The sequence below is a fragment of the Cheilinus undulatus genome, linkage group 21 (assembly GCF_018320785.1).
Source record: "Cheilinus undulatus linkage group 21, ASM1832078v1, whole genome shotgun sequence".
In the NCBI taxonomy this organism is placed as follows: Eukaryota; Metazoa; Chordata; class Actinopteri; order Labriformes; family Labridae; genus Cheilinus; species Cheilinus undulatus.
The window spans coordinates 36,026,540-36,040,354 of NC_054885.1; the positions used below are offsets into that span (position 1 = coordinate 36,026,540).

The 13,815-nt window shown below is 41.4% G+C and overlaps 1 protein-coding gene and 1 long non-coding RNA gene across 8 annotated transcripts in view; both read left to right on the plus strand.

The window, feature by feature from the left end:
• Positions 1–2,300, plus strand: part of LOC121529223 (septin-9-like) — a 136,000-nt gene extending 133,700 nt beyond the window's left edge. For all 6 annotated transcript variants that reach the window (XM_041816986.1, XM_041816987.1, XM_041816989.1 and 3 more), the window contains one exon: positions 679–2,300. In XM_041816986.1, the coding sequence (XP_041672920.1) occupies positions 679–820 (142 nt within the window). In that variant the 3' untranslated portion in view covers positions 821–2,300. The remainder of the gene's footprint in view (positions 1–678) is intronic.
• A 2,357-nt stretch (positions 2,301–4,657) lies between these two features.
• The window catches only part of LOC121529038, a 50,119-nt gene continuing 40,961 nt past the window's right edge, over positions 4,658–13,815 (plus strand). For both annotated transcript variants that reach the window (XR_005993553.1, XR_005993554.1), the window contains exons 1-2: positions 4,658–4,737; positions 12,155–12,205. This is a non-coding gene — a long non-coding RNA (uncharacterized LOC121529038). The remainder of the gene's footprint in view (positions 4,738–12,154; positions 12,206–13,815) is intronic.

Consider the following 13,815-nt stretch of genomic DNA (forward strand, 5'->3'; position numbering starts at 1 on the left):
CAAGAGTGGTAGCTTTTGAAAACCATTCCATCTCCATTCTTGTTTAGGCTGGCAAAGCTTAGTTCCCTCTGAAAACAGAGACCTTTTTACAGGAGTCAGGTCATTAAAAGGACATTAGAAAGTTACCACCAGGATCTGGACTGGTATTTTTCCTACAGAGGTTTTATGGTTCTTTAAGACCGAATGTATAGTAGCCACCTAATGACTGTGTCTTGATTTTTCACATCACGATTTGATTTTTATGTCGCCGTGCATGCTAGCAAGTTAGGACTGCTTGCATGAACATCATGTCTAATTCCCCAAGAATCTAGAAAAATAGAAAGCTTGTCTATTTTTACCACCCTCTCTCGCCCAAAATACAGCCTGTTTACCTAATTTTAGCAGATATGTATGTCCACATTAGTGGAATGTGTAACAAAAAACAAAAACACAGTACAGTTACACTTCCAGGGTGTGCTTTTTAAATTAAAAGCCCAGTTTGACAATGTTGTTGTATGAACATGGAACTTAGTTAAAAAACCTAAACAATTCAAATTTTCCATGAAAATGTGGCCCCTTTAAATAAAGCAAATGTAAACCACACACTATAGCGGTTTGCATGAAGGTTTCTCCAGTATTTTATGTTTTTAATGACTTTATATCATGTTTTTAATGACTTTATTTCTATGTTTCTTTCAGGACCCACATGCAGAACATCAAGGACATCACCAGCAGCATCCACTATGAAATGTACCGCGTGAGACGCCTCAACGAGAACAACACGGTGGTGGCTCACGCAAACGGCCTTCCAGAGCACCATCTCTCTGCCCACGAGATGTAAACACGACCTGCAGGCAACCTCACCTGGGTGCACCTGGGTGTCACTCGTTTTTATGAGACTCTGACCTTTATTGACAGTCTTCCCTCCACTCCATCCGTCTCCATCGCACAGGTGGACTGAAACTCAAAAACCCGCCAGAGGGACTTTTACTTTCAGCAACTTTCAGCAGCTTATTGGATTCCTCACGTCCAGCTCGACTACCCTCTCACTATTGCAGACAAAGAGAGCGAAGAGAAGTTTGATTAACGTGCTGCAGCTTGATTTTTCTGACACCTCAGAGGTGCCAAACAAAGAGCATCTGCCAAACTCAACAGACCGATGCTTTAAAATCTTTCAGCGTCAGAACTGCCTTAATCATCATGTTAACCTCGTCCACTTTTTACTCTTTTCATGTTAGATGTTTTTAGCAGTGCCTTTTCAGAAGTTATTCAATAACAAAAGCACATCTTTCTACGGAAGCCTTAAGGGAACATGCATCCAAACATTTTATTTACTCCATGTTTGCATTATTGGAAAAATTCCCATTCATAATCTTGATCAAGGCATCTCATAATCTTCAGAAAACTGGGTAATTTACCTCATTATCTTGGGAGAGCAAAGCTTGTTTTGGATACGAGATAAATTTGCAAAGATATCAAGAAAACAACCAGTAAAGATTTGTTTATTTCAGGTAGAGTAAATAAAAGGTAAACAGATGCATTTCCTCTTACGGCTTCCATATATTTTCTGTCCTTGTATGAGCGTACGTGGGAAGTGATGATGTTCAGTATTGCACTCGATCACTGCAGACGGCTGTCTTTATAAACATGTTGGAATGGGGCCCAGCAGCTCTTTTCCAGCACTAGTCTGTTGTTGTGACGCAGCGTTACTCAGATCTTTCCTCCATTATTCACTAAAAACAGGTTATCAAAAACCACGTAACATATTTCAGTTCCTCTTTCCTCACATGTTCTGCTTTGATGTTCATGCCATGTTGAGTATGTTTTTTTTTATTCTTAGTAATAAATGTCTTTTTTATTGATAGGAATATCTAAAGAGTGATTTAAGATGAATACGTATTTATGCACGATATAAAATGTGAACGTTTGTCATCAGTTTCGGTCCACTTTTTCACATTATTCATGCCCGTGATTTTCCTGCCTGTTGGCCCGTCACAGTGCCTTATTTATTGGAAAATGTTTGTGAGTTTGAAGGCTGAAACTGGAAAGAGCAGGTTTGTTGGTGCCAAATAGACATCGTTTAGACATTTCTTTATCTTCTTTCTTGTTTTTCTGCAAAAAAAAACATTTTTTTATCGACCAGATCGCTTTTTCCAAAATATACCAAGGATCTTTATCTGTTTGAATTATATAAAGTCTTTAACTGTCACTCAAGCCTTGTCCTGTATATGCGTCTGTCCTGCAAATTTTTTTGTACTTGTATTATTGATAACAAAATTTCCTTTATATTATTTTAAATAAAGATTAAAGTTGTACATACACTTTCTGTGATTTTCCTTTTCCAAAATTGAAATTTCTTTTACTGTGTTGTTTCTATCATGAGTTTATTTTACAGATCCAGTCGGCAGAGAGCGAGACGAACAACTGGACTGCATGACTGCGTTCACATCGGAGGATTCAGACTTTAGATAATTTTCTACCACACTGGATCTCTGTGGCATTTAATCTCAGGTGTAATTCACACTCTGAAGCACTTTAATCGTCATGCCATTAAGCTTTTCCTTGATTAGTCTCTGAAATCAATATGGCCGCCTGCCCGGTCAGTGCGTGCATGATTAGTACTAATTGCTTGAATGCATAAGTGAGTGTTTTCTTTCTTTAGTTGGAAAGATGGAGGAGGATGAGCTGCAGAGAAGATCTGGATCAGTGTGAGGATGTGCAGACGTCAGCATCCTGAGGTACAACACGATGATGTTTGAATTAAAGGCTGTAGACATTTTATGTTGGAGTTCAGAACAGCCCTAGAGATAAACTATATGGACAAAAGTATTCAGCTGCCTGGCCATTACAACAGCGGGGACTGGGATGACATTGTGGTAAAATACTTGTACTTTAATATGGAGTCACCCCCCTTTGCAGCTACAACAGCCTCCACTCCTCTAGCACAATGGTTCTCAACCTTGGGGGTCGCGAGACACTGAGAGGGTGTCTCCAGATGCCCTAAAAAACTAAGAATATTTTTAAATTATACTGTTGCCACTTTACACCAATTTTTTCAAATTTTAAGCCCTTTACTTCATATTTTCCACCAATTTTAACACATTTTTACCATTTAACATCAATTTTTGTCAGTTTTAAACCCTCTCCGCCCTCTTTTTGCCTGTTTTTGCCACTTCTAAACTAGTTTCTGCTACTTAGGCCTAATGTTGCCTCTGTGGACCCATTATTGCCACTTTCGACCCCTTTTTACCACTTTTTACACCCAATTTTTCCCATTTTAACCATATTTCACTATCAGATATGCCCATTTTTACTTTAAACCAATTTCTATCAATATATGCCTATGTTTTTTCTCAGTTAACACTTTTATGTTAGTTTATAACAATTTTTCATCCCACTTTACCATTCCATCCATTTTTGCCAGTTTGAAGCCATTTCAGCCACTTTTTAACTCCCTATAACCAATACTTATGCCCATTTTTGCCACCTTAAACCATTTTTTGCCTTTTATTCAGTTATTCTTTTGCCATTTGCAAATTTTCTGTTTTTTTGCCACTTCTACCTCATCTCTGCTACTTTTAAATCCAATTTCATCACCTTTTCCACCATGATTTTGCCATTGTTAACCGATTTTAGCAATTTTCTAACCAATGTTAATTTTTTTTAACAAAAGGGATTAACATTTTTAAGAAGGCAATTTACTACACAAAAGATTTTAAAAAAGATTTTTGTTTCTTTGATATGAAGGTTTATTTTTTCAGGTTAAATATAAAATTTGGTTTACACAGGTGAACTTTACAGTGGTCTAGGATTTTGCTGACCTCCATGGGCCACCAGTTTGGCTGGGTCCCAGAAAGCCCTCCCATTTAGGCAGCCTCATCTGCAACTAACTATTTTTAATTGTACAATGCTGTGATCACCTTCAGGTACAGCAGGAGGCCCCGGTCTCTAGCACCTTTATTTTGGGGGTCGCAGGCTGAAAAGGTTGAGACCCCTGCTCTAGCAGGGCTTTCCATTAGATTTTGGAGGGTTTTTTGTGAGAATTGAACTTTTAATTTCCTTTTCTGCAAGCATCTAAACTTCTACTTGAATAAAAACTGAGTGTCCTTTTGCAGCACATTCACACAAATTGACCAGAAGTATTTGTCCTTCCTGCAAACTTGTTTTACTCTGGTAAATTCCATCCTTCATATCTGGCCAGTTCTGTCCAACACACGTCATCCGTCTGTTATTATTTGTCCCATAATAAAATGATGCCTTGACTGTCTGTCTAGCAAGCTGCAAAAGGGTGGATGGAAAACTTGAATTTGAAGTCTAACAGCAGAGTGGCAAATTTGGGAAGACATCTGCAAGGATCAAAACTGCTGATTGCCATTAGGAGAACCTGCAGCTGTCTACATACTCAACCTCAACTCTGCATTTAAGCAGACAAATGCTAAGAATTCATATAGCGTATAAAAACCTGACAAACTTAAACTCAGCACCAGCTCATGTGAAAACACCAAGTCTGAAAACAGCCAGCGTCCTTACAAACCCAGGTTCACTCTGTCTGAGTCGCCTGACTTCATTAGTATCCACAAAGATGCAGCTCATTAATGAACGTCATTAAGGCGGGTAGCGGAGCGCTGGGTGGCTGCCAACAGGACGACTGCTGGGCGGCGTGCAAGGAGGGGACAAGTCACGGCCGATGTGAACGGAGACGCAGCTGCTTCTCTCCCGGTTATTCCCCGAGGACATGGAGGAGAGGACTGTGAGAATGTGAGGGTCTTAACTTTTGACATGAAGGTCCACGGTTTGTTCCAGAAATTGGCGTTGTTGTCTGAATACTGCAAAAGATGGAAAACAGCAGACTCCATCTTGAGGAGTGGTGCAGCCAGTCGCCATTTTGATCCACATGGGGAAATGGGCATTAATAAAGTGAAAACACTCTCTAAATATCGACACTCAGGAGACTGATTATCATGAACCATGAACACCAGATTTTTCCTGATCAGCAGGGTGAGCTGTGACAGAGTTTGCAGGAAAATCCCTCCATGACATTGTACTCAGCCACTGCCTAGACTAAGGGTAGCATCAATGACTTATAGTGGAGCTTTAGGACAGCTACACAGCTTACATCTCTTCACTTAGGCTATTTTACCTGCAATAGACTTGTACAACATCTGACCTTTTGGCGTTTCACCATGAGATCATGGCTTCTCCTTGTTTCTTGCTTTTGCAACTGCGGGAAAACAAATAAAAGCCTCCTGTATCATTCTAAGCCTGACTTTAGGCCAGATTTGACCCCCCAAATTATGTCCTGAGTTGAGGCTACAAAGCAAAAGGCCACATATAATCACAGAGCAGTGTCAATGACTGCCAATGCACATGGTGTGTAAAAGTAAGCACAAAAACTGTTATGGGAGCTTCTTAAATGGGTTTCTATGGATGAGCAGCTGCATGCAATCCTCACATCCCCAAGTCCATTGCCAAGTGTCAGATGGTGTGGTGTAAAGCACACTGACTTGTGTAGCAGTGGAATCATGCTTGTCAGTTTGGTAGTCAGATGGGAGAACCTTGATGGATGCTGGGAAGACGTTACCCGCCTGAATGCATTGTGCCAACTGTGAGGTTTGGTGGAGGAGGGATAATATGGGGCTGTTTTTCAGGGTTTGGGCTAGGCCCCTTATTTCCAGTGAAGGCGATCTTAATTCCTCAAGACATTTTGGACAATGCTATGCTTCCAGCTGTGTGGCAGCAGTTTGGGGAAGCTATGGGGACAAAGCAAGGACTATAGAGACATGGTTTGATGAAGTCAGTAGGAAGAACTTGATTGGCCTGTACAGAGCCCTGACCTCAACCCCATCAAGCACCTTTTGGATTAACAGAGACTGTGAGCCAGGCCTTCTCATCAAGCATAGATGCTCTGCAGGATGAATGGGCACAAATTCCCACAGAAACACTCCAAAATCTTGTGGGAAGCCTTACAAGTAGAGTGGAGGCTGTTACAGCTGCAATAGGGGGACTAACTCCATATTAAAGTACATGTATTTGAGTACAGAATTATTACAGTCCCAACTGGTGGAATGTCAGGTGGCCTAATACTTTTATCCATATAGTGCATGTGCAAAAACACTTACATGCAGCTAACCTCAGATAAATTGTTGTTAATTTAAGAGTGGAGAAAAATATCTGATTTGTTTTTGGATGCAGCTGTAGCCAAAGTTGATGCATAACAATAGAGTGAAAGTCAAAAATAATTCAATAATGTAGGAGAGTTTCAAATGTAACTGTCTCATATTAAGCCTGCACTCATTCAAAGTAACTTCTGTTTTTTATGATATCAATGTCCCTTTCCTCAAGGATCATTCAGCCCTAATTTACAGCTACCTAGGTGTTTTTCTTTAGATGCATTAGATTGCACCTCGTTGCCATATCTCGTTATCAAGCCCACCAGCTCATCTGCATACCGTCGATGTGCCACCAATTAACACCTGTTTGTGTGACGAGCTTCTCTACTTAGCATGCATTGCATCATTTTCCCTCTTTTGATTTATTAATTAGCCAGCTTGATTGGAAAATCTGTAGAGATATTTGTGCCGTGGTGACGCTCTGCGTGCATGTGTGCGGGGCTTCATGTTGAGCATACATTTGTTTTCTGTGTATGTGCGTCTACCTCGTGGGTTCTCATGCCATGATGAGTTGTTTGCCCCCATTTGTCTCCTCCGTCCTCCATCTGCTGTTTGTCCTCTCCTTTGTGTGCAGACGCCTCACCTTCTCCTCCCTTCCTCCCTTCCTCCTTTCTTATTCCTCTCCACCGTATCAGTTTCCACCCTGCTCTTGGCTCTGTGCCAGGCACTCAGACATGTAGGGGGAGGGGCCGTCGTCCGCCATATGCAAATGATCAGACTTTATGCAAATTAGCCCCGCTCTTAATTAAAAGTCAGCTGCAAATTCAATTAGCCAACTGAACAGAGAAGGAAGAGCTTGGATGGATGTGATGCTGTTTTTCGTTGACAAAGAAATCACCAAATATTGTGTCGGCGATGATTCGAAAAACAAAGAAATCCAAATGGGGTGTGCTAGAACATTAAAAAGCGTAGATAAGGGTCTCTGAGGGTCATTTTATGGTGGGAATAAACTCTTGAAGCCATTTTTATGATGCCAGTCTTAATGTATGAAAGCAGGCGTGTGCTGCTCTCAGTATGCTGGCATGCTGGCTGATATTCACACCGTTAGAAACATCGAGACAGAAGGAGAGGTGAGACAGAGAGAGACGAGCAGCGCTGCCTCTGGCTAATTACTGTGAGTAATTAAACGAGTCACAGATGAGTGTCAGCGATTAACGCTGCTGTGATGGAAATGAATGAGAGCGAGTGTAGCAGAGTTGTTGCGTGCATGTTGAAGCATTTAAGGGCTGCCTGTTTGGATATTTTTCAAATTCTTTCGTTGTTTCTTCTGTAACTTCTGTTTGTATTTTAGGACACTTAAGGAGAGCACCTATTAAGACTGGGTTTCATTATGGACGGCTGACTGAACTGAAAACAATCCAATCTTCTGGCATTCTGGCTTAAGATAGTAGTGTACATGATGTTCAAGTTGGAAGTGTCATTTAGCATCGAAACTATTTTTAATGTCAGATATTATCAAAAACTCTTTTTAAAAAAAATCTCTTCTCAAGACTGTGTGGGCCGAGCAATTCCCCATTTTAATTGAAACGAGGGTTGCAGGTAGTCCAGCTCTAAAGTGTTCTTTAAATTGACTTTGCCAGAATCACAAGTAGAGCCCTGTCCATCTTAAAGTATTCTGTTTAGTCCATGACTGCAGGCTTTCAGACCGAGGCATGGCTTGATTGTCATTTCAGGTTGCATGTTTATAATTCAAGGCTTTCAGCAAAAAAAGATGGCCACATGCTGCGCAAATCTCTCAGCCCAAGTAGCGTGTGTGTGTGGTGGCCCTTCATCCGCTGACTCCAGCCTTGGTCCACTCCTTGTGAAGCTCCCCTAACTTCTTGAATCTGCTTTGTTTGACACTCCTCTGAAGGCTGAGCTCATCCCTGTTGCTTTTCCTCTTTTTCTTGCTTAGCTTTTCCTATCCAGTCAACTTCCAATGAGCATGCTTTGATACAGCTGAAAACAGCCTGCTCTTTCAGCAGTGACCTTCTGTAGCTTACCCTTCTTGTGAAGGGTGTCATCGATTGTCTTCTGGACTAGAGTCAGATCAGCAGTCTTCCCCATGATTGTGGCTGTGTGTACTAAACCACAGGGAGAGATTGAGGGCTCAAGAAGCCTTTGCAAAGTGGACTTTTTCCACAATATTCTAATATTTTTAGATAGTGGACTTTTAATTTTCATGAGCTGTAAGCTCATCTTGCCTTAAAATATTTCACTTTGTATTAGATAAATTTGAGTCTGATGTCCAGCTGGGTCCTGGAGTTAGCAGAGGTCAGTCCATTTGTGTTCCTTCCATGGTTCCAGCAAGTTAAAAGTGCTGTGGTGTCAAGATCGGTGTCAGCTTTAGGAGGAGAGCAGGGCTCGTATCGTCCTTTTGAGGCAGGAGAAGAGTTATGTGTCCTTCGGGTACTTGAATCAAAGGAAGGAAAGAACTCTTTATACTTGACTGGCTGACTGTGCCAAACTTTCAGGTGAAGCTGGGAGCACAAGCAACAGTGGAAGAGAGCTGCTCTGTTGCTTGAATGGTGGTGGAAAAGCCACTGAGGAAAGGTCACAGGATATTTTTATCACCTGGACCCCTTGCAGAGTCTCCACTGGTCTCCTCCTATCAGGGAGGACATGTCTTCTAGCTGCTGCAAAGGATCTTGGGATGATAACTCCTGTTTTTATGGCCCATTGTCTGAAAGTTTCCCTCCAAACTACAAAACCAGGCCTCTGCAATGTTTGCTTGGCCTGAGTCTTTGTTGTTCGCATGGCAGATTCCCAACAGCCCAAACATGCACTGTTAACCAAGATGTCCCTATTTGTTTCACATAATGAGAAGAAAAGGTGTTTTAAAGAGGCAATGCCTTCTAGCTTCTCACTGTGAACTGCTTGCAAAGCATTCTGGGAGCACTTGGAACAGGGAACCACTTTAAGACAGCTTTTCACCCTTACTATGTGAGGTGGAAAAGTGTGCTGTCAAGTCCGCATTTAAATTGTTTTTGGAAATAATAGCCAGGCTTTTGTGCAAAACACCATCCAGACTGCTGTCAATGCAAAATTGAAATGCCAGCATCTGTGATGGTGTGGGGGTGTATTAGTGCTCATGGCATGGGTCACTTCCACATCCGTAAAGGCTGCATTAATACTGAAAGGTGCAAACAGCTTTTGGAGCAAGATATGCTTCCATCCCAATGACATCTTTTTCAGGGACGTCCCTGTTTATTTCTGTGAGACTATGCCAAGCAACAATCTGCACAAGTTACAACAGCATGGCTGAAAATGTGTGGTGGATTATGAAGAGCAAAGAACAACACCCTGCAATGCTGAGCAAATTGAGGTGTACAACAAGCAAGAAAGGGAAAGAAATTAATTTTCAATACCTTTTGTTCTAACAAAAATGAGTGATTTTAGAAGAAAAGGTGATGTAACTGAAATGATGATGCTGATACAGGCTGTATATATAAATCTGGCCTACTTTGCCCTGGCTGAAGTTGAAAGAAAAGTCAGAATATTCACCCATCAGGGGCAGACATCTTGTTTGTTTACAAAGATGCTTCAGCGGCGTCAGACAGTTGTCCTATCAAATCGTCTCATTCCAGATAAACAGATTTGATTAAAATCAGTCTGAAATGTTGGAGGACCAGGCTTCTGTCTTTTGCAGGAGCAAACAGAAACTAAATCATGCATTTTGCTGGTTTACTGGGCTGCAGCGAGGCATTTTTATGGCATTGAAGATAAGTCCACATACTAATCAGATGCCTCCACAAGAAGCAAAGATGCAAATTAGTTCTTGGATTGAAAGCTTGCAGCATTTATTTAATTTTTGCTGTAGTGATTGTGCAGCTTTAAGGCTGAATGCAGTAGAGAAAGGTTCATCTGTTGTGTTTGTGTTTACATCTGCATGCAGGACTTACTGCACACCACAAAGATCCAATCAGGAAGCATTTACCCGGGGGAAATCCCTCAATGTTCTCCTGTAGACACGGCTGCAGGATTGGTGTTTGACTTTCCTGTGTCAAACAACCGGCATTCATCAGAGATAGGAAGAATAAAGTCAGCAGGAAAAGAGGCTTTTAAGACCAGTTTGATGTATGGAGCTGGTAGGACTGCAGGCAATTGTAGAGCAGAATGGTAAAAGTGTGTAACAAATGGAGAAAGGAGAAGAGTGTTTTGTTTACATGCTGGACACATGCAGGCAGGGAGAGAGGAATTCAGGTTTGAGGGGAGATCCACATAATAAGAAATTAATTTTCCTCATGGTTGCACATCAGTTTGCAGCCGTGATACAGAGGAAGAATGCTTGAATGGACTCACACATACAAACACTGCAGCTACACCGAGGCAGCCCTTCCTCCACACGGGCGCTGATAATTGGAAAAAGTAGATCAGCGTGAAAAGGGAGGAAAATGTGACAGAAAGATGGCAAGAACATTTTCTAGAGCAGTGTCTCTCAAAGGAGCAGGAACATCAGGGGATGGAACAGTATTTCAGAATATTTGGGTTTGTTTTTAAGGCGAGTTTGCAAAAAATTCATGACACAATTTCAGTTTTACAAAATAATTTAGTAGGAAACATTTTAAAACAGGCCAGCTAAGCCAAGTGGGATGAAACTTTGTAACAACTCTTCATTTCAGTGTATTAGTCAGCTTTGTAATGTATATAGAGGAAAAGTCTGTGGGATATTTTGGATGAAATTGCACAAAAATGGATGCAAAGTCTTACCTGGTCTGATGAATCTCACCTTGAGCTCAGCAAATCCAAGACAACAGAAATGGTCATTGATTCAAGAACTTAAATTAGATTTTTTTTTAGTGCATGCAAGTGTGAAAAAAGCTTTAGATACGTTTTTTGTTCTGATGATTGCTTATTTTATTTTCTTAAATTTTGCATGATGCTGCAATTAAGAAAAAATATTTCATTAATCTACACTCAGTACCCCATCATGACAAGGTGAAAAGAGAATTTCATAAATTTTTGCAAATTTATAAAAAATAGAAAACTAAATTATAACTTTGGCATAAGTAATCAGATCCTTTGCAACAACACTCGTTTCTACACCTTGATGGAGTCCACCTGTGGACATGATTTGGAAAGGCACACACCTCTCTGCATATCAGAGCAAAAACCAAGCCAGGTGGTCAAAGGAGCTGTCTGCAGAGCTCAGAGACAGGATTGTTGACAGTCACAGATCTGGGGAAGGCTAAAAAAAGGTTCCCAAGAGCACAGTGGTCTCCATAATTGTCAAATGGAAGAAGATTGGCACAACCAGGACTCTTCCAAGAGCTGGTAGCCCGGCCAAACTGAGCAGTCAGGGGAGAAAGGCCTTAGTGAGAGAGGAGACCAAGAACCTGATGGTCACTCTGAGTTACAGATCCTGTGTGGTGACGGGACAAGGTTCCAGAAGGACAACCATCACTGCAACCCTCCATTGATCTGGGCTTTATGGCAGAGTGGCTGGACAGAATCCTCTCCTCAGTGCAAAACGTTTGGAGTTTCCAAAAAAGCACCAAAAAGATTCTCAGACTGTGAAAACAAGATTCTCTGGTCTGCTGAAACCAAGATTGAACTGTTTGGCCCTGTTTCAGAATGTTACATCTGGAGGAAACCAGGAGCTGTTCATCGCCTGCCAATACCATTCCAACAGTGAAGCACGGTGGTGGCAGCATCATACTGTAGGGGTGTTTTTCAGCAGCAAGGACTGGGACGCTGATACAGAGATGAATATCCTTAATGAAAGCCTGTTCTGCAGTGCTCAGGACCTCACGTTCCCAGCATATTTGTGAAACTTAGACTGTGCATAAGAGTTTGTTTGCAATATTACATGGATTTATTCCTCTCCAGTGGACCTGTCTTATAAAATTAAGGAAGTGTGTTAAAGCTTTGTCACTTCTTGATTAAATAATATTCATTGAAACAACAGAAAAGGTAGTTTAAGACCACATGGTAATGAAAACTATTAAAGATAGTACTTTGACCTTATGTCATATACCTTTAACATCGGATTAAAGTTGATTTCTGTGCATCTTTTCGTCTCACAGGTTATGGAACTGCCATCAGGTGTGTTCAGAGAGACTCACAGCATTGCACAGGTAGGTGTGTCCGATTCCTTTACTTCCTCTTTGGCTGAATCATGAGATAGCTACCATATTCCCCTGTTGGTAGATCTGGTTCAGACCCGTCTTTTAGAAGGAGTTTGGCGGTCTGTCCTGCATTGTACTGCTTAAGCAGTCAGGTATGAAATATTTGGAGAATGCAAACACATTTACATTTCAAGTAAAAGTAAAGTCATGCTTAGGTCTTCTAAGACTGAAGGGAGTCTGTATGACCCAAGTGGCTCCTATATTTATAAGAAAATCAGCAGTGGACCTTTGCAGAAGTTCAGCTTGTGTATCATGGGTGGAGATGGCAGGTGAGGGAAAGTTGGCATTATATTGACTCTCATTTTGACGTCCCAAGAAAGGGACTGTAAGATTTTGTGTTTTAGATGTAGGGGAACAATGAACCAAGGTTATGGTTGGCTTATTGTGCATCGATAGATACTCCAAATACCCAAACATTTGTGCTAAAATGTCCCCATTTAACTGAGTTGGCTTAAGCAGAGATATTTCTCCTTTCATTAAGTCAAGAAGCCAGAAGATCAACTGTCAAAGTCAACTCCTTTATTGCCATGTGCACAGATTGTCCTCAGGGCTTTCTCTGCCTCTCCATCAGCTCATCTCGTCTCTTTGTAGGAAGGGTTTTTATATAGAGAGGGTTTAATATCATGTGAACGCTGACCACCCACCACACTCTCTCTCCCCTGGTGGCTGCAGCAGTCAGTCAGTCAGATATGAACCAATAAAGCTTCCTCTATAAGCCTGCAGAGAGAGGCAGAGGGGGGGAACGTGCTCTCTATTAGAGGAGAAGTGTTGGCACAGAGTCCCTCTGTAAATTCACTCCTCACTGCTCCACTGATCCTCCGCCTTCACATTGTCTCCTCCGTCTCCTCTTTGTTCCTCCGTCTGATAGATTCAGTGTTTTCAGTCTCGACATGGAGTCTGTTTTTGTTTTAGTTTCCACGTGCCGCTCTGAGGTTGGAGCAGTTTCCACCCACAGGCAACAGGAGTGTTTCTGTGTTGTTCCTCAGTGAGAAGTGGGTGGAGAGCTTTCTACTGATCGATGACTGTCATATCAGGAGAGTTTATATTTAGAAACCAACGAGCTGCAGACAATCAGAGGAAAGAGGAAGATTGTATGTTTGAGTTTGTAGGTGTAAAAGACTTCACAAGAACTTTATTTAAGAGCAAGGGCAAGGCAATTTTTTTAAACCTTAATAATTTAACAAGTTCAGTCACATTTTCAGAGACAACACAGGCTGTGAGTTTCCTCCTAGTACCAACAGAGCTCCTGTTAACAGAAGTAAATGTAGTATAGCTGACTGACTGAGACAGGAAAAATAAAACCATTCTGTAAAAATCAGGTTCTCCAAAAATGCTAAGCCGCGCTTTTACTTCAAAAGGCACAAACTGGAAGTGTATTTGTACTGTATTTATCTTCCCTGTGACATAGCATACCAACATGGAAACAGAAAGCCCCATCAACAGATGGAGTTCACAGAAAAACATTGTCAGTCAGACATATTTTGGTTTGTGGGCTTCATTTGGGTCATCAAGGAACAGATTGCAATCCTGAAACAAAACCAAGCTGTGATGCTCCTGAG